The following is a 22,031-nucleotide window of genomic DNA, read 5'->3' as shown; positions in this document are numbered from 1 at the left end:
AAGTGACCCCATCCAAACACCCTTGTCCTGCTCCTGGGCTCACTTCCTGTTTCTGAAACGTTGCCCTGCTCCTCCGCGGTGAAGTACAAAGGGTGGACATGCCACTGAAGACAGGTCTGCAGACAGGACAGTATGTGACCACACAAGCCCAGGGAGACGGGGAGGACCTGCAGGTGCCGAGGGTCCAGGTGCCCAGGGCTCGACTACGGGACCTCACAGCACCCGAGGCCAGACACCTGGTGCTGCCTGACGCTTTTCTGGTCTTAGACGTTGGCACAGCCCCGGGCTAACTTGTCACAACTATTTCTACAGAATGGTGCATGGTTGTTGCTTTTAGAAAACCACTTGAGCTCACTGTCCTGGGTCAGGGCCTCTCACCGAGGCCCCTGTTGGGCAGATGCCCTGCGAAACTTCAGCCCAGGGTACACCAGATCCTGGGGAAAGGGCTTTCTGCTGAGACTTTCTCAGCTAGTTGGGGCTGCTGTTTGTCATGCACAGGCTGCTTGTTTTAAAACATTCACAATTAGTACTTTGAAAAACCAGTAAAATAAAATTTTATTTTGTAGTTATTTCCAAAATTGACAGAAACATCAAATACTCCAATTAGTTGCACTGATTACAGAAAATATTCATAACCACTCAATAAAAATTGTACTTCCTCCTAAAATAACAGAAATTTGGGATGGACACACTAAATATTTTAATCCATAAGCATAAAAGATTAACAGCCAACAAACAAGAGGCAAACAAGGACTGAACTGTCAGTTGGACGTTTTACTGAAACGGGCCGCTCATGGGGCATTCATCACTGCCTCTCTGGTGAGGCCAGCAGCTCAAGTCACCTCCCTCACTGGCCAAGGTGCTCCTCCTGTGTGTCCAGAAAGGCCTCACGACACAAAAGTTCAGATCCCACAGCGTCAGGGAGGTGTGACTTTGGAGTGAGAAACTGGTTTTCAAAGCAAGAACCAGATGAGAAAAATCTTTATGTAAGTGACAAGTTTTAGGAAACGAATGTACAAAGCAGAATAAGTTACAAACAGAAGAAGCGCTGCGCCCTCCTCCTCTTCCTCCTGCCTGACGGGCTCTGCTGGCGGACAGCCTGCTGCAGTGTCTGCCTGGTCCCTACAGTCATGGCATCTGGGGGGCCTCATCCAGTCCCTCAAACAGGCCTGCCTGGACCCCTCAGGCTCGTCCTGGATGAGAGGGAGGCAGACATCCTGCGAAAGAGATGAAGCTGGTCTGATCTGAGCACTTCCCTTTTCCATCCTGGACCGTGAGTTAAGAACTCTGTGTTGTAGATCCTTTTGCTTTCCTGCCACCTAGAGGTGGCCGTCCCCGCTGCGCAGCCTGTGGGGGGGACACGGGGGAAACTGCGGTCTTGGCGGCACGCACACCAGGCCGGCAACGGGCTGAGGAGGACGCAGGGCCTCAAAGCGGCCCTCAGGAACGGGAGATCTTGTCAGGAGGCATGAACCCTGTGTCCCCGAGGGCCCTGAGAGCCACTCGGCCATCGGGCCGGACCACCAGGTGGGTAATGCTGCCGTTGTTGAGGGAAAGGCGGAGCCAGCCTTCTGGAGGGAACTGCAGCGCCCTGAGAAGAGAGAATGTGCTAGAAACAGGCCAGGTGGGCCAGGTCTCAACAAAGCTGAGGGTACCCTCAGGGCCCCTGAGAAGCCCCTGGGAAGACTTCCAGGGGCCGGGTCCAGCATCTCTAAGTCCCTCCTGCTTTCAGATGGGGTTTCTCAGAGGAAGGAGCTGCCGGGCAGATGTCAACCCAACAGTCCAACAAGGGGTTGGGGAGAATCCAGTCCCTCTGGGATGGGGATAAAGCGCACTCGAGGCCTGCAGGTGAGTCACAAGCACACTGGTTAACAAATGCATGCAACTTAATCTGCTTTCCCAGTGTAACCAGAGGGGGGCAGAGAGCAGCCAGATGGTGCAGCAGGTGCAACCACGGCCCCTGGAGCGTTTTCATGCTCTTAAAAGTGCTTTTCAGGCACAGTTAGTATTTGCTGAAGGGCACAGCATGACTACAGCCTCTGTCCATGTCACCAGACACTCTTCCTGCCCTAGAACTGTGGGGTCGACAAGCAGCAGCCCCGTGGCTTGTCTCACCACCTCTGTCAAGAGTTTTGCTGACTTGAAGGAGTAACTACCTACACACTGCTTTTTAAAGTCTCAATGTCACGCTCACTACTTTCAGAAACTGTCCTAAGTTAGGGGGCAGGTCGTCCTCCCATTTCCTGGGGCAGAGGCCCTGGCTCCCAGCAGCCCTGTCTTATCACAGGTACCACTGCTCCAAGCCTGGTCATTTCTGGCCTGTTTTCAGCACTGGGTTTGCCTCCCAGTGATGCTGGGTCAGTGTTGTCCTGGGATATGGAAGGATGTGTGTTTACACAGCCCAAAAGTCAAAGCCCAGGCGGCTGGCTTCTTGGTGTTAAAAGCAACACACAGGCTCAAGCTACAAGCCTGCAGCCCAGCCCTTCCTCCCAGCAGCACTCGACCTGGCCTGGACCACGCTCCCCCGGCATGGCGCTTCTCGCCTGGAGCCGTGTGTGACGTCTGGACAAGTGGGCCCATGTGAGAAGGGGGATCCCCTCAGCTCCTGAAGCACCTGCCAAACAGCTTCTAATGGATCTGGGGGAGGCAGGGTTACAGTTATTTAACATCTGGCTCTATGTGGGATTTGATCAAATACATGAGCACCCTGCTGGCCTTTCCAGGTCCAGGCCCTCTGTGACTCAGGATGTGGCTCAGGGCAGGCATCACTGCGAAGGCCTGGAACTCGGTGGGGCCAGGACACAGGGAAGTGGTTGGCTGTCTCCAGTGACACAGGAGCCCCTGGAGAAGCTCCTGACTTCCTACAATGGATCAGCTGAAGCAGGGAAGTGACTAACATACTCAGGTTATAACCCTGCACAAGTAGGTCCGTGAGTCCATAATTGCAAAAAATTTCCAGTTAATAAGCTAAGAGAAATAAGAAACTATGAGGCAAACACTGAGTAACCACAGTGGCATGATCCAGTGACAGGTGCCAAACCAGTCACTGCATGTCAGGGAAACGGGGTGTTGGCATATAAACTATGACTTCGCAATGTGAGCAGCCGGCGCATAGCACCTGAACCAAGCAACCACAACATCGCCCAGGAAAGATTGCCGACGGAGGACACTTGGTCTGGTCTGTTCCCACCAAAAACACACAGTCATGAGAAAACTGGACTGAAAGCCACTCTACCAGACCACCAGCTGGACCTGGAGGAAACTCTGGAGGCACAGGCGGGCAGGAGGGGGAGCAGGGCCAAGGGCACCCAGCAGGACCCCTCACCGGCACACGATGTAGCGGATGACGTTGGCATGGCAGATGAAGATCTCATAGCTGTCCTCCTGCTGCTTGGCGTCTGCCCGGTGGATGTAGTTCCGGAAGGCGGCCTCGATCCGTGCTCCATCTTCATAATACTGCTAGGGGCAGAAGAAGGAATCGTGCATATGGAGGCAGCATGGGTCACACTGCCACGAGGAGCCCAAGGGCAGAGTGGAGGTTGCTCCCCATAGGAGGCTGCCCCGGGAGGATTTTTTTTACCACAGCCTCCGGCTTCCAGTGAGAAACAGGGGGGTCGGGCTCGATGGGGGCGCCTTCCCTCAGCAGGTCTGTGCTGACCTTGCAGACGCCTGTAGGAAAGCACAGGACTCAGTCCCTTTAGGAGCAGCCACCCCTCCCTCCCTGCTGCTGGGCACCTGGGGTGCCTGGCACTCACCTGGCAGGTGTTTACTGATGATGTCAGTGGTTTCTACCGCACGGGTCATGGAGGAATGGACGATTTTATTAAACTTCAACCCCAAGCTTGCAAGTCGCAGACCAGTTAGTTCAGCCTGCTCACGACCTTGAAGGTGGAATACACTGGAGAATTACAGGTGGTGGGAGACCCTGCTTGTTTCTACTGCACAAATACGTCAGTCCTTACCAAGCACCATTAGGGCTGGGGGACAAGATGGGCAGCCCCTCCTGGGTCTCAGGCCTAAGGAAGAGGTCAGGCTTTCAACAGGTAAAGTCAGTGAGACAGACCAGCCACCTTCAGTCCCATACAGAAAAAGCATCAAAAACAATGGCCATAAGGACTTCCCTGGTGGTACAGTGGATAAGAATCCACCTGCCAATGCAGGGGACATGGGTTTGATCCCTAGTCCAGGAAGCTCCCACATGCTGCAAAGCAACTAAGTCTGTGCACCACAACTACTGAGCCCATGCTCCTCAACAAGAGAAGTCACTGCAGTGAGAAGCCTGTGCACCGTAATGAACAGCCCCCGCTCACCACTAGAGAAAAGCCCACACACAGCAACAAGACCCAGAGCATCCATATAGAAATCAATCTTAAAACAAACACCACCAGCCATGGTTGAAGGTGGCTGAAGTTTGGATGGAGTCCTCTTTACTATTTCTGGGTCCGTTACACTATTCTTACTCAACTTTATCCAAAGATTGGATCTTAATGCTCCAGTGACCAGCCATGCAATCACTACAGATGTCAACATGTAAGGATGGACAACCAGCACTGCTGAGGTCTGGGTGCAAATACAAATGCTTTTCCTCTAATGTATCTTAGAATCCAGTTGAAACGCCCTTGGAGAGTCAGTTTTAGCTGGACATGTGACATCATAGATGCGGCTTTACTTCTATCTGAGCCTGAGGACAGGCCACCAGCCCCTTCACACAAAAGGGTACCATCTCACTCAACAAAAATATTTGTAGAAATGTAAACTCCACCTCCAAACACCCTGTGTTTCCTGTCTGAGGGAATTCTGTGGATACAGGCACACAAAGGCCAAAGTGAGAGGATGTGCCCAGCAGCACCATTCACAGCAGCAAGAAACTGCCATAGATGCCAGCACTGGGCAGGGCCCTGAGACACGCCACTGTTTATAAGGCAGCCTCTGAAGCTCTTCAGCAACTAAGTCAAGCCATGGGGCACCAGGCGGAGCCACTGCAGAGCACCTGCAGGCAGAATCCATGGTAATATTCTTAAAGTTGAGGGGCCTCCCTGGTGGTTCAGTGGCAAAGAGTCTGCCTGCCAATGCAGGAGACACGGGTTCAATCCCTGATCCAGGAAGATCCCACATGCTGTGGAAGAACTAAGCCCATGTGCCACAAGTACTGAGCCTGTGCTCTAGAGCCCGGAGAACCACAACTACTGAGCTCACATGCCAGAACTACTGAAACCCACATGCCCTAGAGCCCATGTTCCACAAGAGAAGCCACTGCAAAGAGAAGGCCGCACACCACATCTACAGAGCAGCCCCCACTCACCACAACTAGAGACAAGCCTTCACAGCAACAAAGACCCAGCACAGCCAAAAATGATTAATTTCTAAAAACTTATTTTAAAAAAAGGTTGAGGACACTGGCAAAGTCTGTCTTGAGTCAGATTAAACTGATTATTACTATTAATGACAAAGCTCACATCTGGGCCAAGAACGCCTGACACAGGTCCAAGGAGGCCTGCCTCGCAGATCAGCAGACAGCCCAGCCACATACCCAGGGGCGTCAGCGTGCGGTCCTTCTCCAGGGAGGCGTCCACGTGGTACTGGGAGTGCCTGATGAGGAAGATGTGCCGTGTGGCCTTGGCCTTGCAGTGGTCCAGCCTGGATGTCAGCTCCTCTTCTCCAGGCTCTAGGCTCCTCTTCCGCAGGTTGACCAAGGACAGTGGTTCTCTCCTGACGTTGAAACACAAGACGGTGCGCTCTGTGCCCCTGCTCACAAGTCACCCCTAGTCTTTCTGACAGAGGGGCTTCCTGTGTTGGGAGGTGTAGGGGAGAAGCCAACGTCCTCTGTTCTCAGTGCTAGGCCTGCGCTGGGCGGCTGGATGGTGGACAGACAGGTAAGCAAAGCCTCTGTGCTGTTCATGTCCTCATGAGGAGACAGTCACAGCAAGGGGACCAGTGATGCAGAGAAGAGGAAGGAGTGGTTGTGGGAGGGCAGGTGGGAAATGCCCACAGGGTGGCCTCGCTGACAGGGATGCTGTGCTGTCCCTTAGTAGCCACTGATCGTATGGCTACTTACAGTCAAAATCATAAAAATTAGGTACAATTAAAACTCCCATTTCCTCAGTCACACAAAGCACATTTTCAAAGCTCAGCAGCAAGTGGGACAGTGGCCATCACACCGGACAGGGAGAAGAATGTCCCCATTATCACGGGAACCTCCCTGGTTGGCCCTGCCGGGTGCTGGGAAAGGGCTGATTGGGGGGGAGGGGCCTGGGAGGGCGCAGCAGTAGCAAAGATGCTGAGAAACGATGTCTGGTGAAGACAGGCTCTGTTAGCTCATGGACCGGAAGTCAGTAGAAGTTAAATGCCTGTGAGACTGGCAGAGCTGGGAAAGAATGTACTCTGCTGAGACAGTGCTGGAAGAATAAGTTTTGAGGGAAGACATGGTGAATTCAAGGGTTCTGCTTGGGCCATGTGAACCTGGGGTACCCATATACAACCAGGCTGAGATGCCACACTGGCAGTCATGGGGGAGCTGGGGCTTAGCCAGAGAAGACCTCTGGTACCGCAGGCACAGATGCAAGCTTGGCTCCTCAGAAAGAGGCTGGTACTTTCATTGAATGAGGCTCTTTCTAGCATGGATACCACTCTCCTTACTCCCTCATAAATCTAGACTTGGCAAGCAAATATAGCATGTCAGCCTCAAAGAAAGCTGAAGTCTGGCTCTCCAAGTAAGTCCTTTAACCTCACAGTGACTGTTTCCTTGGAAAGGCACAAGAAATTAAGAAGATTGTACTGATGTTTAAAAGAGAATAAGGCCCCAGCCTAATCATGAGAAAAACAGACAAATCCCAACTGAAGGACATTCTACAAAATACCTGATCACCACTCTTCAGAACTGTCAAGGTCATCACAAGTTAAGTCTAAGGAACTGTCAAAGCCTGACTGCCATATGGGATCCTGGGAGAGACAATGGACTACAAGTAAAAACTGAGTAAATCTCAATAAAGTATGGACATCAGTTAATAATATTGTACCTACACTGGTTCACTGATTGTAACAAATACCCTATGTTAGAGTAAGGTGTTAACAACAGAAGAAGTTAGGTGTGGATCTAGCAAAACAGAAACTCTATTGTCTTTGCAATTTTTCTGTAAATAGAAGACTATTTTAAAATAAATTTATCTTTAAAAATTAAAGGTTAAAAAGAATGCCTCTGAAGTTTCCTATACAAGGAGGTTAACAATAAATATTAGTTCTGTGCCCCACACTCAAAGTGTTAAGTAGGAAAGAGCTGGGACTGGGTAAACCATCCCACAACCCAGAGCAGTGCCATCCAATAGAAATAGAACACCGGCAACGTATGTTATTTAAAATTTCCAAGTAGCCACATTTACAAAGTAGGAAGAAACGGGGAAATTCCAGTAACTCACTTTATTCACTCCAGCATATCAAAAGTACTATCGTTTCAAAACAATATTGTAAGATCTGCACTGCTTTGGTTTTTAAATTTAAGTTAACATTAAGTAAGACTAAAAACTGCTTCAGCATTTCCAAGCGCTCGGCAGAATACTGAGAGCGCGTGGCCGGGGTGCCTGGGACCCCTGGACCTCATGCTCCTACTCAGTATGTCAGCTGGCCCTGTCCCTGCGCGGCCTCCTCGCAGAGGCCCCTTCCAGAACCCACCTCCACCTGGCCCTCTCGGCAGTATCCCAAATATGGGATTAGCATGCCGTCACCCAATCTGAATATTCATAAGTTGAGAGACAGAAACAGGGACAAGAGCCCTATTAAGGTCCAACTCCTCCGTTCGGACTGAAAACGACCACTCCAGGCATCCCGGTACTCCTTCCTCAAAATGACCCCCTGGGCAGGCAAGGAAACTGGTGCTCAAAAGAGGGGTCGAGGGACGCCTCACGTCCAAAGCCAGCCTCACGGCCAGAACCGAAAGAGAAACCAGCAAGCAAACCTGCCCCGCCCGCCCCTCCGTGGGACCCACCACACCGACCAGACGGGACAGCTAGGACCAGGGAAGGGCTACCGCCGCTGGCCCCGCACCTGTCCCAGTTGGGGTCCCAGACGCCGGGCCCCGGGCGCGCGGCCCCCGCCCACGCCGGGGGCTCGACCACGCGCGGTTCCGCGTCCCCGCCCGCGCGGGGCTTCCCCACTGCCACAGCCGAGAAGAGCACCGCGGCCGAGCCCCCTGCCAGGCCGCAGGCCGCCAGCTGTAGCGCCTGCCGAAACGCCATGCCGGTCAAGTCCCGCGTCGACCCCACGCGGGCTCCGCGCAGGCGCGCTCGGGTGTGGACGGCGGGCGACGAGGGACACGCTTCGTCGGGCGTACGCTTCCGGCCGACGGGCTGCGCGGGAGCCGCCGCCGATCGTCTGGTCCGCCGCGGTGGCTTCCGGGGATAAAGGCGGAGCCGGGTGGTAGGCGGTGGGTCTGAGACCTAGGCGTGCTGTGCGAGTCGTTTCTGCCATTGAGCGAGGGCTCAGACGGCGCCCGACCCGTACCCGAATACTTACACCTGCACCTGCGGAAAGAGCCCAGGGGGAACCCTCAGATAACTTGAGGTTCTGGTTCAGATGAACTAGGAAACTACAGCAGGGTTTGCTGGTTGCTTTGTTTTTACGGGGGCAAAATACACGCACTGCAGAATTTACCACCGTAACCGCTTTTAGGTGTACAGTTCAGGGATATTAAGCACGTTCTCTTTGTTGTGCGAGTATCACCAGCATCCATCTCCAGAACTTCCTCATCGTCCCAACTAAAATTCTGTGCCTGTTAAAACACTAAACTCCTCACCCGCTTCCCTCAGCCCTTAGCATCCGCCATCCTGCTTCCTGTCTCAGTTCAACTGCTCCAGGAATCCCAAAGAAAGAGAGTCAAAAAACAGTATTTGTCCTTTGGAGCTGGATTATGTCACTTAACAATGTTCTCAGGGTTCATCCGAGTCATCTGTCAGAATGTCCTTCCTTTTAAAGGGTGAATAATATTCCATTGTATTGACGGACAACATTTTCTCTCTTCATTCATCAATGGACATGTGGGTTGTTTCCCCATTTTAGCTATTGAGAATAACGCTGCTGTGAACATGGTACACAGACATCTCTTCAAGTCCCTGCTTTCTGTTCTCCTGGGTGTGTACAACTAAGGGGAACTGCGGGGTCATCTTGGCAGCCTTAAATGGGGAAGTGATATGATCTGATTTACATTTTAAAGTCACCCTGGATTTTGAAGAATGAATGTATTCCACAGAAATACCCAGACCTCTGCATAAACATGGTGTCTTAAACCCATATATTTATGTCTGCTTCCAGAAGGTCACTTATTAAAAATGATAGCAAAAAAAAATTTTTTAAGGACAAATTAAAAATAAATAAATAAATAAAAAGGACAAATTCAAAAAGATGTACTTGAAACAGAAGAAACCAAGCAAAGAGATCAGCTGACAAAATGTTGAAAGCTGGAAATCAGGTTGTTATTGATCTGAGAAGATGGAATATCAATTGCCTTCACTGAGGGAAGCCAAGAAGCAAGCTCATCCAGTCCTGTGAGTCTGGAAGAGCCAGATGAGTTACAGGTACTAGCCCCAACAAAACTGGGTTCCTGCTTGGCCAGCCCACTGCCAAGGACGGTGTCACAACTGCAGCCCGTGTACACAAATCTTCTGAAGAATGTCTGAGTGGCTTTGACTCTTTTAACAATGATACACATCCGAGTATCTACAGACATTTCAGGAAATCCTGATAGGGTAAAACAAAGATCAAATCAACCTTGAATATTCACTGGAATGACTGGATAGAGCTGACTCATTGAAAAAGACCCTTATGCTGGGAAAGACTGAAGGCAAAAGGAGAAGTGGGCACAGAGGATGAGATGGTTGGATAGCATCACTGACTCGATGGACATAAATTTGAGCAAACTCTGGAAGATATTAAGGATGGGGGAGCCTGGCATGTTGCAGTTCATGGGGTCGCAGAGTTGGACATGAATTAGTGACTGAACGACAACAACAAAGATCAAATAGAAAAAGAAAAAAAAAGAACCCTGTGAAAACAGAAAACAGCACACAAGACAGAAGAAAATTTTAAAATATATACAATTGAGATCCCAAGGGATATTGTATCCATGAAATGAGGATGGGAGACTATCAGGAAGGAATGTTCTAAGAATGAAAAAGCAGGGAAGGAGGGCCAATGTAAATGAGCAACAGGAGAGTAGACCCAGTGGAAAGGGTGGTATACAGGGCCTTTCAGAAGGTCAGGGAAAGTCTTGGTCTAAGGGGCCCTTGCCCTCTGGGGCCAAGTAGCTAAACAGTTGTATTGTGATATATTTTACCACAAATTTTTAAACATTTAAAAAATTCCAAGGGCAGTCCTCTGGTCACTCATTTCTATCAGAGCAACAGCAATTATTCTGAGAAATTAAAATCACCACTGAAAATGCTACATTATAGTTTATTGTGATCCTAATTCAATCCAAGGTGACAGGTGAAATCATCTCTGCTATATTTATGTTTCTAGGGCAGCACCACCTGAGGACAATGACTGCCTTTTTAAAACACGATTCTGACATTAAAAGATTTCTGTTTCTCCATCCGTCATGTTCGAGTCATCTTGAATCTCATGATCTAGAGTCAGGCTGGCTTATTTCCGTTCTGTCACCCCACCCCAGCCATCAGTGTGTCTGACACCCTCTCCGGGTCATCTTCACTTCCCCAGAGAGGCCAGGTAGGCGTACCAGAACAGGGCCACCAAGTTTGCAAAAAGCACCCGGAACTGCCAGAGAGAACAGATGGTAGGGTAAGAAGTAAGAGGAAGGCCCTGGGCACGCTCATCAAGCACGAGGCCCCCAGGACAGCGCTCACCCACTGGTCAGCCCATCCACCCACTGCTGGATTTACTGAGTCTTTACTTTGCATGAGGCACTGTGCTTGGGCTCCCGCAGAGAGGAGTGAGGAGGACAGTCCCCCTGCCCGATGACATTAACCGGACAGTAGGGAAAACACTCCTTCACCGGTCACTTCAGCTCCTGGTAGGCCTCTCTCACCCCAGGACCAGACATCATGTGGATAGCTTCATTTGGCTCTTCCCTGACAACTCCATGACCAGTTCACTCAGACCCATCCTGTTGCCACTACCTGCTTCAATGATCTGACAGACATACTCCCACCTAAAATCACCTTTAGTCAATTACTGAGTCTCCCCTGCACACGAGCTCCAAGAAAGTAGCAGTTTGGCCTATCTCATTAATCGCTCTAGCCCAGAGTCTACAGCCACAGGGCATACAGCAGGTGCTCAATATATATGTGTTGAATAAAATCCCTGCCCCTTAAGCACTCACCTGCAACCACCTTTTAGGGAGCTCTCTGACCCCACGCTTGCAGTACTGCCCCTAAGCTACTCAGAAGGATTCTATTTTCCAGCCTCTCTACTCTCACCCACAGGCCCCTTCACATCCTCAGCCGTTCTGTTTTCTCATGTCTTTATTTCATTCTCTATATGCCTTAGAACCTATGGTCCATATCCCCGGTTTTCTTCCCTTCCTGTTCCTCAGTTGTACTCTCTTGAAAAACCCCAATCCTCCCTGCTTCTCACCTGCCCCAGGCCCCTGCACAAAAGGGTCTTTAGCCTCTCTTGCCTCCCACATCTCCAATCAGCTTCCTCTCCTATCTTTCACAATGCCAAGCTGACCACAACTTTATTCCCCTCAAAATACCCATCAGCCTCCCCTGCCCTACCCGCCTCTCTCCCAGCGGAAACACAGGTGTGGCTGGGAGTCCCCAGTAAAAGTGACCTCCTCTCTCTTCTCTGCTCAACGGGAAGAAGTATCTCGCTGCTTATGTGCCATTCCCACCCCCACCCCTCTTACTGGGGCAGCCTGGGGTGCCACGTGCATGTCACATGGCCACTCTTCTAGCTGCCAAACCTTCTCCTTCCCTGGACCATTGCTAACTACTGTTTCCCCCCTGTGCATCACAAACTTGTAGTTTTCACAAACTTGTAGTTAAACTTTGTAGTTTATCTTCTACTTCTCCACCCACTCAGTCCTCAACAATCTGGCTTCAGCCCCATGGAGCCACTGAGATTGCTCTTGGAAAGGTCATTTTTAAAGCTAATGGAGACTTACCGATTTTTATTTTGCTTTAACTTCCAACAACATTAGCTACTGCTGTCCATCACTGCCTCTGGTTTTCTGCTATCCTTGGTGTGTGTAGTGTGTGATTACTAAGCCCACCTTCTCCCTCCTCCCACCCTTTCAAGGTAACTCTTTCCCAAGGGGGCTCTTGCCCCGGCTCTCTTTCCTCTATCTAAAGCAGGGTGGAAACCAGCTTTTATGAGCTAATTTCAGGTAGATTACTTAAATAGTGTGCAGAAAAATGGTAACACAGCAAGCTGAGGCCTGGGAATTTCTGGAAAGGCCTGTTTGAGAGGTTGGTGTCTGGGAACTTAGATGTGGGTTCCCACCTTTCTCCAACTGATGAGAATGGCTCCCTGGGCCTAGAGTGCCTACAAAATCAGTGTGGCTGAAGATGAGTGCCTGCTCTCCTCCCCGGGGTCTGGAACTCTGGTGCAGGGAGCAGTGTCCATGTGCCAGCCCCAAGTAAAACCCTGGGCAGAAATATTGCTGTGGCTGACTCTGTGGGTAAATGATCACTTGCTCCCAGTAGCCCTCAGGGCAGGGAGCATGGGGCGCCTGCAACGGCTTCCCAGGACCCAGTCGTACATCCCTTCTGCATGGCCCTAATAAATCTAAGCTGTGAGCCTGTCCACCTGGCAGTGGTCTTGGGACCCAGTCACAGATGAGCTATACTGGGTGTGAAGACAGTGGACAATGGCAGGGCCTTCAACCACCCGGAGGGTCGCCCCTCAGCTGCCTGCCTAGGGCCAGCGGCCAGAGGTCAGTGAACTGGTTCACGCCTAGACGCTCTGCCCCTTACCACTCAGAGCCCGCCCCTGCCTCACTCAGGTTTGGCTCTGATGTCCCTGCGGGTGAGGCTGCCTTGGGTTGCAATCCGTGAAGCCCCGGAGGTGGGGGGTTGGGGTGGGCATCCAACCCTAGAAACCTGAGCACAGCCTGGGATGAAGGGGCACAGTGTGGACCCAGCTTGGGCCCCCTATGTCGCTTTGCCTCCTCAAATCCAGTAATGGTAACAACTCGGGGCAGAGAGAAAAGCTTTGGGAGGAATCCGGAACCTGGGATGACCCCAAGGCTCGGGAGGAAGGCTGGGCTCTAGGGGAGCTTGAAGGCCCCTGTAGCTCCACGCTGGCACCTGGCTGGCCTCACCTGCACAGGGATATAGTTGATGTTAATAAACTGCACGGGTGTCCAGACTCTCCAGTTCATCCGCAGTGCCGGCCAGAACCCACTCTTCATCTTGGCAGCGAAAGCAGCGGTGTCCTGCCCCTGCAAAGGTGGGGAAACGCAGACCATGAGCAATACTGGTCTTCCAGGCGAAGAACCCCAAAGCCTAACTCAATGATTTCTTTGAAACTGCATGTTTTATTCCATTTATTTGGACATAGCACATGCGTGTGCTTGATCAGTGATACAGCCGGATGAACTAACAATCCAGTAGGAAGATCATCGGAACAGTGCTCTCATTGTGTGTGACCTTTGCCCGTGACCCCTGAGAGCTAAGCTGATGATGGTGTGATTCACACTGCTAACCTGGGCACCAGAATTACAGCTGCTGATGGCTCAGCTGTCAGTTCTTTCCAGAATAACCTCCAAAGCTGATGCATTTCATATCAAAACTGGTCAGGAGTTCTTTTAAAAAAATAGACACCAATAAATGATTGTAAATGTCACCTGGAAGGATAGATGCATAAGAATACCCATCTTGAAAAAGAGTAAGAAAGGAAGGCTTGCTTTACTAGAGATTTTTAAAATTCTGTACAGTTAGGGCAATTAAAAAGTCTGGTGGTGGCAGTAGTGGTTTCGTCGTTAAGTTGCGTTGAGACTCCATGGACTGTAGCCCACCAGGCTCCTCTGTCCATGGGATTTCCCAGGCAAGAATACTGGAATGGGTTGCCATTTCCTTTTCCAGAGGATCTTCCCCACCCAGGGACTGAATCCACATCTCCTGCATTGACAGGTGGATTCTTTACTGCTGAGCCACCCAGGAAGTCCATAGACCAAAGTATACCTCACACTATATTAAAAACAAACACGTAATACTACAGGAAAGCATAGGAGAATATTTCTATTATCTCTGGGTCTATCAAAATGTACAAAATAAAATCATAAGAGTAGAAGAAGAAAATATAGGAAAATATTTCCAGTATCTTCCTTTAAAGAAGCCTATGAAGGAAAAGACTGGAAGATTTGAATACATGACTTTTTAAGCTTTTGTATGGAGAACGACACTATAAAATACTTTATATAACTTACACAAACATTTTTATGAAGTTAAACACCTAAAAATGGGGAAAATATCTGTAACTTTTATTTGGCAAAGGATGGATATCCTTAACATGTATGAACATACAAATAAGAAAGAAAAAACGCAAACATTCTAAGAAAAAATGAGCAGAGTTAGTGGAAGAAATACAGATAAGCATATAAAAAGATACCCAACCTCATAAAGGTACAGAAAATATTTTTCACCTGACTTCCCTGGTTGGGCAGTGGTTAAGAATCTGCCTCTCAGTGCAAGGGACACGGGTTTGGTCCCTGGTCGGGGAAGCTCCCACACACTGCACAGCAACTGAGTCTGGCACGACTACTCCTGAGCCCACATTCTAGAGCCAGAGAGCTGCAACTACTGACCCTGTGTGCCTAGAGCTTGAGCTCCACAACAAGAGGTGAGAGGTCTCTGGGGTCACAAAACTTGTGTCTGAATCCTGACTCAATGACTCACAGTTACAGCACCTTAGGCCAGTGTTTACCCCTAAATAACTGAAGGCCTCAGCTTCCTCAGCCGTCAAGTGGACGGATGTTAGGCTCAAAGATCTGAAGCACTGGATGCCGAGCTCAGTGGTCAATAGCTGTGAGCTGATGCTATCACACTAGTAAAGTGATGCTTAAAATTCTCCAAGCCAGGCGTCAGCAATACGTGAACTGTGAACTTCCAGATGTTCAAACTGGTTTTAGAAAAGGCAGAGGAACCAGAGATCAAATTGCCAACATCTGCTGGATCATCGAAAAAGCAAGAGAGTTCCAGAAAAACACCTACTTCTGCTTTATTGACTATGCCAAAGCCTTTGACTGTGTGGATCACAATAAACTGTGGAAAATTCTGAAAGAGATGGGAATACCAGACCACCTGACCTGCCTCTTAAGAAACCTGTATGCAGGTCGGGAAGCAACAGTTAGGACTGGACATGGAACAACAGACTGGTTCCAAATAGGAAAAGGAGTACGTCAAGGCTGTATATTGTCACCCTGCTTATTTAACTTATATAGAGTACATCATGAGAAACACTGGGCTGGATGAAGCACAAGCTGGAATCAAGATTGCCGGGAGAAATATCAATAACCTCAGACATGCAGATGACACCACCCTTATGGCAGAAAGTGAAGAAGAACTAAAGAGCCTCTTGATGAAAGTGAAAGAGGAGAGTGAAAAAGTTGGCTTAAAGCTCAACATTCAGAAAACTAAGATCATGGCATCCAGTCCCATCACTTCATGGCAAATAGATGGGGAAACAGTGGAAACAGTGGCTGACTTTATTTTTCTGGGCTCAAAAATCACTGTAGATGGTGATTGCAGCCATGAAATTAAAAGACACTTACACCTTGGAAGGAAAGTTATAACCAACCTAGACAGCATATTAAAAAGCAGAGACATTACTTTGTCAACAAAGGTCCGTCTGTCTAGTCAAGGTTTTGGTTTTTCCAGTGGTCATGTCTGGATGTGAGAGTTGGACTATAAAGAAAGCTGAGCGCCGAAGAACTGATGCTTTTGAACTGTGTTGTTGGAGAAGACTCTTGAGAGTCTCTTGGACTGCAAGGAGATCCAACCAGTCCATCCTAAAGGAGATCAGTCCTGGGTGTTCACTGGAAGGACTGATGTTGAAGCTGAAACTCCAATCCTTTGGCCACCTGATGCAAAGTGCTGACTCACTTGAAAAGACCCTGATGCTGGGAAAAATTGAGGGCAGAGGGAGAAGGGGACGACAGAGGATGAGATGGTTGGATGGCATCACTGACTCAATGGACATGGGTTTGGGTGGACTCCAGGAGTTGGTGATGGACACAGAGGCCTGGCGTGCTGCAGTTCATGGGGTCGCAAAGAGTCGGACATGACTGAGTGACTGAACTGAACTGATGCTATCATTCTGCACCACTGTAGGGAGGACAGACAAGGACAGCCTTTTTGGATTACAATTCTAGGAACTGACCAAGCAGGAATCCCTATACAACAGGGACAGGCATACGGTTTGTAACACGATGTCTGGATCACAGAATGCCGGATGTGGAAGCAGCTTGTAGTGTGTGTGCCGTATGGAGAGTGTGGTCCCACATGTGTCATTATGTGGTGGGAACTTTATGCGCCTTGGTAACATTTGCCTTATCCATGCAGGGTATTTGTTTTTTAATGAAAATATACTCACTTCCGATTTGGAAGGAAAAAATAGGGAGAAACTGCTGTGGTACCCTCAATCCTAACATAGGCACCCTTTCACTTTCTCCCATCTGATTTCCTAAGGACTTCCCAAATATTTCTTTTTACTATCAGGGACTTATTAGGAATCACAGGGAAGTTTAAACATCTTTCCTACCTCCCACCAGGGTCACTTTAGACAGCAATGGGTGTTCTCCTTACTAACAAGAACTTGAGATGTGGTTTCAAAATAAAACCCAAGTGAGAAGTGTTTACTTGCTGTGACTGGCTGAAATAAATCACTTCCAGGGCAGAACGTGACACATCTCAGCACACAGAGGACGGAAAGGAGATGGTGAGGGTGGTAGGTAGTGGGAATGAGGTTGGGTGAACACACCTCTCAAGTTTTCCATTGCAACGTTAAGTCTATACTGATAAGTTAACCTCTTCAGAGCACTTGTGATGTCCAGACTCTGAGTGAGCACAGGGTTCTGCAAGGTCCATGGACCCCTCTGGTGTCTGGTGAAGCCCATGCACCCACTTCCCAGAATCATGTTTTGAAATGTATAAAATAAAATATGTGGGAGCACAAAGAAGTCAATTATACTCAAGTACGGGAGTTGGTGATAGACAGGGAGGCCTGGCATGTTGCAGCCCATGGGATCACAAGGAGTCGGACACAACTGAGCGACTGAACTGAATTGAACTGAACAGCTATTGAAACATTCAGAAAACATTCTTATAAACCAGTATATGTGCTTCTTCACTAACATATTCAGTGATAAGACCTGCCGAAAGGTGTAAGGAGTGATGAGCATAAACGATACTCCGGGGTAACTATGACAATGGACGTGGACAGCCCACTACCTAGGACGCTTACATCAGGCCAACAGGTGCTGCTAATACGACTGTGCTTTGCTTCTGATATTTCATAGATAACAATGTGAAACTTCAACTTGAGTGAAAAGTTCAGAGACCCTCTGAATTCCACCAAAGCATCTTTATGCCAACGAACAGCTGGCGTGCACGAGTGCTAGAGACCAACCTCCAGGAAGTTCATGACAAGGAAGAACAATGACAGGAAGGCGGGTGCGAAGAGAAGGCGGTCCAGGAGGAGCCTCTTGATGCCTGCCAAGGGGACCTCGGAAGGGATCCAGCGCTCCATCAAGAGGTAGAAGAAGTGACCCAGCGGCCCTGTAAAAAAAAACCTGAGGCCCGAGGTGGGGGTGAGTTGGACACACCCTTCACCCTCAAACCCCAGATCCTAAAACCTGCCTCCCTGGAGTCCCTCAGCACTGACCACAGAGGTCTGTGTGGCCCTTCTAAAAAACATGTTTTCAATGCATCTGCTCCAGGCATTCATTTTTGCCTCTGACAGACCAGGCTTGTTCCTGCTTTGCAGCCCCTTGTCATCACATGGCTGGCTCCTTCTCAACACAGCTGGCTTGGAAAGCTCCTTCCAACTGTCCTAGATAACGAACCTACCACTGTCCCAGCCACTCTCTATTCCAGGTCCTGTCCATTTTCTTCAAAGCATTTATCACTGGATGTCATGGTCTCATTTGTTTATACAGTGCCCTCTCTTCACCCTTAGAAGGTAAATGCCACAAGACAGGATCGTGTCTGTCTGTTCACTGCTCTGTCTGGAACAGGGCCTGGCTCAGAGAAGGTGCTTGGTAAATAAACAGAGGCATCCAGGGTGTCAGAGCTTTTTATCAAACTCTCTCTGATCATTATCAGGGCTGAGATCTGGTGCTGTGCACTGGCTTGTCCGTATTATTTTTCATTCCAAACAGCACAGTGTACTCAGGAAGAAAACTGAACCCTGCCACCACGTCTACTGGGTCAACAGATCTGAGACTCCATGAAATCCAGAATCAAAAGATGAGCAGGGGCCGAGAGGCCTTCCAGCTCCACAGTGCCAAGCCTTTAAACAAGTGGTTTTCCCTCGTCTTTCTCCACCCTTTAACAGAATGTTAACTGGCCCAGAGCAGGGCTTCTCAGGAGGAAGAGAAACAGGAAGACTTGAGGATGGAAAACTGTGACTAGATATGGGGAATGCATCAGAATCACTCCCAGGTGGAGGGATTATCACCCCCTCTTTGGAGGGATTAGGATTTTAAATACATTATGGGAAAAGCTGTGATGACTCAAGTTAGCATGCTTACAATACAAAAATGCTATTTGTGAATTTTGAACTGAAAAAAATCAATCCTATTGCAAAAGATTTCTAAATAATCCATCTATACAAATACTGTTGTTGGCCAGAGAACTTGGGGTGGATTTACTAGATAAAACTTCTGAATCTCTGTGCTTTTGCGATTAAAAAGTAGTTCAGAAATGACAATTTTCAGGATACCTAAGGATTTCTTTTCTGAATGGTTATGCTCTGAATTTAACAACAGAAACTAACTGGTCATATTTGAATCTGTTTTCTTCTTTCAGAGTCTTTGGGTCTTGAAGTCTGATTTCAGGTTTAAGTGCCCTCAGGTCTCTCAGCTCAATTACTATGGCCACCCTCACCCATGCAATTCAAAATAAAAACCAAATAAAACTACAAAATAAGCGAAACTAATGTTATCCATCATTCTGATTTTTCTCCCATGATGATTTCAATGCTTTTTTAAAAATTACTTTTCCGAATTGGGTAATTCCAGGTGTTGATATCCTAGCTTTGTCGCACTTAGCCTGCTACTGAGTAAACCAGTCCCTTTATGGAACTCACCCATAAATGGCATATCTGAGAGGCCCGCTGACATCTAGCTTTTGAGAGCAGTTTTCTTTTTTCTGCTTCTTCTCAATCAACTGGGCCAGGAAGTTCCCAAGTGCTGACAAAATGCCGCTGTGGAGAGAGGGGTATTCAGAAAACAGAAGTGAACTACCGGGGCTGGGGGGTGGGGGGGGGCATCTATTCCTGCACATAATTAGCACAGTGGTTCGAAGAACATGCTGGGGATGGGTGGAGATGAACCCTTATCAAAGCAGTGAAATGTTAAGTTCCCTGCATGAAAAGGTGGAGACGGCAGAACTTAATACACACACAGAAGCATGGTAAGATTTCCAATCGGTGGGTTGTATAAGTGTCATATCTGGATTGTGATGCTATCCTATAACTTTGCAAAAGTTACCCTGTGTAGTTATAAAAGGGCAACGCAAGGGATCCTTATGACAAAAGCTTTCTGTATTTTGACTCCGGTGGTAGACACACAAACCTATACATGTGACAAAACTACATAGAACTTAACGCCTACAGTCACGGAGGAGTACAAGAAAAGCTGGGGAAATCTGATTATGTTTTATGGTCTGTTATCTATGCAGTGTCCTGGTTGTGATACTACAGTTTTACAGAATGTTGCCAATGGGGGAAATTGGGGGAAGTATACAAGGGATCTCCCTGTATTGTTTCTTACAACTACATGTGAATCTGAGCTTCCCAAGTGGCGCTAGTGGTAAGGAACCCACCATGCAGGAGACGCAAGAGACATGGGTTCGATCCCTGGATCGGGAAGATCTCCTGGAGGAGGGACTGGCAACCTACTCCAGTTATTCTTGCCTGGAGAATACCATGGACAGAGGAGCCGGGTGGGCTACAGTCCACAGGGTCGCAAAGAGTCAGACATGACTGAAGCAACCTGGCACACACGCACATGTAAATCTACAATCATCACAATAAAACTTTCAAATGGAAAGGTGCAGACAGGCCCAGCTACTAAATAATTGGTCTATAACTGCACTCTGAGAAGCTTTCTAAGCTATAAAGTCCAAAATTCCTGGACAAGGAGCCTCTTGATCTGATCTTTCACTACTTCTTCCTCATCCTCTTCCTTGGTTGTTGTTCATTTTCTCCAGGAACACAGGCCCATCTTCTACTCCACCACGATTAGATTGCTCCTCCCTCACGACCTTTGCTCCGGCTGTGCCCTCTGCCCTCTGATTCCCTCTGTTGCATGGTCTGTTCCTTCTTCAGGCTTCTATTTAAGTGTCACCTCCTCAAATAAAATTTTCCTGACCACTTTATCTGTGTTATACATTTATCTACTTTTTGACAAGTTCTTTACTAGAATGCAAGATCTGTGAGGGTAGGGACAGTACCTACTTATCTTAATCATCGCTAATGCTCCCCAGACAGGAAGCAGCTGTACACATGTATGAAAGGCTGTATTAATAAAAGGGGACAAACGTGTAAAATGGATTAATTAAAAGGAAGGGGGGATGTCTCATAAAATGTTTAGTACTCCAAATCAAAGGGCCCACCTAACCGCAGCACGGAGGGCACCGTGTCAGCTTTCTCCCAAATGCAAAGCTGCTGAAGCATGTCTTAACACCTCCCACCAGGTCTAGCCTTCCTCTTCCTAAAGGCATTCACCTCAACCCATTTAGTTCATCCTGTGGTGGTTGTGGTTTAGTTGGGAAGTCCTGTGCGACTCTTGCGACCCCAGGGCCTGTAGCCCTAGCCCGCCAGGCTCCTCTGTCCATGATTTCCCAGGCAAGAATACTGGAATAGGTTGCCATTTCCTTCTTCCGGGGCTCTTTCTGACAAAGGAATGGAACCCAGGTCTTTTGCATTGCAGGCAGATGCTTTACGACTGAGCCACCAGGGAATTCCCAGCCTATCCTGGACTCAAAACAAGAGCAGGTACTAGGGAAGCTCCAGTCTAACCTAGCCTCAAAACAAGAGCTGGTACCAACGAGCCGAAGGTAGCAGCAGAACCCGCGCAGAGCCGAGCGGGTGATAGATGTTTCCCCCGTCCCCATTTACCCCGGACGACCACTACCTCCGGGGCAGAGGGGCCAGAAGCCCCGAGGTCTGCAGCAAGTCCTTCAGCTCGTGCACTCCTTTAGTCTGGTCCCTGGGTCCACATTTTAGGGTGTTTACGAGTTACAGCTCAGAACCGAATATACAGAACCGCACGTGCTAAGAGTTCTAGTTAATTTAAGGCAGCTGGAGGGTCATTCTGACACACCGGGATTTTGCCTTCCACATTCAAACCCCCACGTTGGATGCACCTATGGGGTTGGGTCACCGGCCGACCGAGCTCTGGCCCGCGCCCCCACCCCCCCGCCACGCCCCGTCCCGTCCCGTCCCGTCCCGTCCCCTCCTCCGCCGCTCCGCGCAGACCTGGTGGCCGCTTTGGTGAGTACTGGGTAGAGCCGCAAGAGGCGCAGGTACTGGGAAAGTGCCCGCTGCGGGAGCGGCCCTACTGTAGCCTCCGTCCGCAGCCTCGACGCCGCCGGCGCCATCTCCTTCCCCGGGCCACGCCCACCGGGGACACCGACCCCACTCCTGGCCTGCTGGGCGCTGGGCCCAGGGAGCGGGGCGGGGACGGCCGGACATTTCCCGCCCCGCCGCGTCCCGCAGTGCCGCCTGGTACAGACCCCTGGATACGCGACGCGCACCTCCGCGCACTTTTCCCGGACTCCCTAACGGGCCACCTCCCCCTCAGGCGCCGGCGGCGATTGGAGCTTTGTGGGGCGGGGTGCGACGAGCCTCCTGATTGG

At 49.4% G+C, this 22,031-nt stretch overlaps 2 protein-coding genes across 4 annotated transcripts; both read right to left on the bottom strand.

The window, feature by feature from the left end:
* Positions 1-537: 537 nt before the first annotated feature.
* Positions 538-8,260, bottom strand: PGAM5 (PGAM family member 5, mitochondrial serine/threonine protein phosphatase). 2 transcript variants are annotated; one of them, XM_061142201.1, is made up of 6 exons: positions 8,038-8,260; positions 5,531-5,709; positions 3,756-3,881; positions 3,581-3,669; positions 3,326-3,459; positions 538-1,591 (listed from the first exon to the last, which is right to left on the bottom strand). In XM_061142201.1, the coding sequence occupies exons 1-6, from the start codon at positions 8,226-8,228 to the stop codon at positions 1,441-1,443; spliced, it is 870 nt and encodes a 289-aa protein (XP_060998184.1). In that variant the 5' UTR covers positions 8,229-8,260; the 3' UTR covers positions 538-1,440. The 2 variants fall into 2 exon arrangements, with proteins under 2 accessions (XP_060998184.1, XP_060998185.1); XM_061142202.1 differs by having other exon boundaries at positions 3,326-3,456.
* A 226-nt stretch (positions 8,261-8,486) lies between these two features.
* On the bottom strand, positions 8,487-21,962 carry PXMP2 (peroxisomal membrane protein 2). Of its 2 annotated transcripts, none has more exons than XM_061142204.1 (5): positions 21,652-21,962; positions 19,258-19,374; positions 17,578-17,740; positions 13,271-13,390; positions 8,487-8,513 (listed from the first exon to the last, which is right to left on the bottom strand). In XM_061142204.1, the coding sequence occupies exons 1-5, from the start codon at positions 21,771-21,773 to the stop codon at positions 8,502-8,504; spliced, it is 534 nt and encodes a 177-aa protein (XP_060998187.1). In that variant the 5' UTR covers positions 21,774-21,962; the 3' UTR covers positions 8,487-8,501. The 2 variants fall into 2 exon arrangements, with proteins under 2 accessions (XP_060998187.1, XP_060998186.1); XM_061142203.1 differs by lacking the exon at positions 8,487-8,513 and adding an exon at positions 10,421-10,761 and having other exon boundaries at positions 21,652-21,960.
* Between the last annotated feature and the right edge of the window lie 69 nt (positions 21,963-22,031).

Source organism: Dama dama, chromosome 5, assembly GCF_033118175.1.
Source record: "Dama dama isolate Ldn47 chromosome 5, ASM3311817v1, whole genome shotgun sequence".
Taxonomy (NCBI): Eukaryota; Metazoa; Chordata; class Mammalia; order Artiodactyla; family Cervidae; genus Dama; species Dama dama.
This window is presented reverse-complemented; position numbering and strand designations above follow the sequence as displayed.